Source organism: Antrostomus carolinensis, unplaced genomic scaffold, assembly GCF_000700745.2.
Source record: "Antrostomus carolinensis isolate BGI_N321 unplaced genomic scaffold, ASM70074v2 scaffold35916, whole genome shotgun sequence".
Lineage (NCBI taxonomy): Eukaryota > Metazoa > Chordata > Aves > Caprimulgiformes > Caprimulgidae > Antrostomus > Antrostomus carolinensis.
This window is the reverse complement of record NW_010323167.1, coordinates 30817-33291: the sequence shown is the minus strand read 5'-3', so window position 1 is coordinate 33291 and position 2475 is coordinate 30817. Positions and strand designations below refer to the sequence as shown.

The following is a 2475-nucleotide window of genomic DNA, read 5'->3' as shown; positions in this document are numbered from 1 at the left end:
AATATTGATATTCAGTCCTGCACACAAAAGTCCCTGACCAGCATTTAAGTACTGGAATAATAGAGGTTAAAATAGAATCAGTCTGGGTTGTCTTATTCATGTCTCCTCAGTCACTTCTGCAGGCTGTATTCAGGTCTTGGCTCTGCCGTCTCCTTGCATTCTGGTAACGCTTTTCAGGATCTTCCAGCAACACAACTGTCTTCATTGGATTTGATAAACAATTCTATTAAAGCCTAAAGGTGGAGGGGTCACCTTCCCTGGTGGGATTTAACAGACAGGCAGACAAGGTGCTCAGGGACATGGGTTAGAGGTGGAATTGGCAGTGTTCGTTTATGGTTGGACTCGGTGATCTTAAAGGTCTTTTCCAACCACTATGATTCTATGATGAAAATCAGTCTCTTTTTCTCAGAATTGCCTAATAATTTGCTTTCTGTTTTCTAGCTACAGAATGCCTCAGCTCCCGGGTAACAGAAGTTCGCATGAAGACGCTGCTGAATATTACACATCAGAATCCATCCTCTCCATCGCTATCTTCATCATCATTTTCATGATAGGTATCCCAGGCAATGGACTGGTGATCTGGGTAGCTGGTCTGAAAATGAAGAGATCTGTGAACATTGTCTGGTTCCTAAACCTTGCTGCGGCTGACTTCATGTGCTGCTTGTCCTTGCCATTTTCCATTGTGCACCTGGTTCTCCATGAACACTGGCCCTACGGTTGGTTCCTCTGCAAAGTCATTCCATCAGTCATAATCTTCACCATGTTTGCTAGCATCTTCCTACTTGTGGCCATCAGCATTGACCGGTGCCTCCTTGTGATGAAACCTGTCTGGTGTCAAAATCATCGAACAGTGAAATTTATATCACTAATTTGCAGTGGCATTTGGATCTTGGCTTTCATCTTCTGCTGTCCTGTCTTCTACTACCGTGAGATTAGTGTTTATGATGGCAAAACCGAGTGTGGGTACCATCTTGGAGATGACGAAGTGCAAGATTATATGGATGGTTCTGTAAATGAGTTCTTGGAAGAATACTCACCCTTAGCCTATGGCAGTAATGACTCATGGGGAATTTTCTATGAAGGTGATTATTCTGCACCCCTTACCTTAGGGCTAATAAATATCACCAGGGCTGTCTTTGGCTTTCTGCTCCCCTTTGGCATAATGGCAGTTTGCTACACCCTCATCGCTTTCCGAACGCGCGCAAATCAGTTTCAGAAGCCACGCAACAGGATGCTGCGAACAATTGTGCTCGTGGTAGCAGCGTTCTTCATCTGCTGGGCTCCATACCACGTAGTTGGGATTCTGTCCCTTGTACCTACCCTTGGAACAGGACAGAGGGAGTCATTGATCCTCTGGGATCACCTCTCTACCGCACTCGCCTACGCCAACAGCTGCATCAACCCCCTGCTCTATGTTTTTGTGGGGCGGAACTTCAGGGCAAAGGCACGGCAATCCGTGCGAGGAATCTTGGAAGGTGCCTTTTCTGAGGACCCAACACGATCAATCCCTTACTCCCTCGACAGAAGCAAGACTTCAACAGAGAAGGACGGCAGCAGCACAGTGTAACACAGGGCTTTGGATCACCACTGTAGAAAGAGCGAGCTATGGCCCTGCACATCACTGACTCTCCACTTAACAGCTTTTTTTGCTCTAACATATTTGATTAATCTGCAGATCCACATGCAGAACATTGAGATGGTTCAGATCAGACCAGCTAACCCCCTTTATATCCTACTTGAGAGAGATGTTAAATTGGAAGTACCAAGAACAATAATCTGAGGGAAGAGACTTGGGTGAAGAAGGAGACACAGAGTAACCTTTAAAGAAAGCTGGTTTGCAGAAGGATGTGTGGTGGGATTGCGTAGTTTAACCTCTGAATTGCTAGATGAGAATGTCATTAGAGTTATTTGCGTATGTCTATGTTCTACAACTCCTGTCTCTGATAAACTGCAGATGAAACTAGCTTTGGCGTCTCTCCTTGGATTCTGTCATCCCATCTTTCCTCTCCATTGACTATCCTTGGGGTCTGAGGGTTTTTCTGAAGATTCCCCTAGAGGGTAGTGCTGCATTTTCTTACAGCGGGGCATTAGAGCAGCACTTGTCCCAGTCAGCTGCACTGAACTGACTTTCACACCCTGGTAGATGCCCAAGTTATTTCTCTGTCCTGGCAAATACAACACTGTAGAGCAGTAACTGGTCCAACGCACATGCTGTAGCTGTGTTCATTAGCAGGCGCTCACTGTCTCCCCAGCACTCCCCCCAACACCACAGTCCCTAATCTTTCATGTAGGAAGCAGTCAGAGATTCTCCAAATGTTCCTGCTGCATTTTAAGATGGCACATGAGCAGAATTTGAGCAGCTGCAGTCATTGATGAACCTGATTAGGTGGCTACTAGACTATCAGCCATTTAGTAAAACTTTGGAATTGAATCCCAGACTGGTTTGGGTTGGAAGGGACCTTAAAGCTCACCCAG

At 45.8% G+C, this 2475-nt stretch overlaps 1 protein-coding gene across 1 annotated transcript; it reads left to right on the top strand.

Moving 5' to 3' along the window:
• Window positions 1-448: 448 nt before the first annotated feature.
• LOC104526926 (C3a anaphylatoxin chemotactic receptor-like) lies at window positions 449-1567 on the top strand. The gene has a single exon (XM_010170513.1). It carries the CDS (start codon window positions 449-451, stop codon window positions 1565-1567), a length of 1119 nt encoding a protein of 372 aa, XP_010168815.1.
• Window positions 1568-2475: the final 908 nt, after the last annotated feature.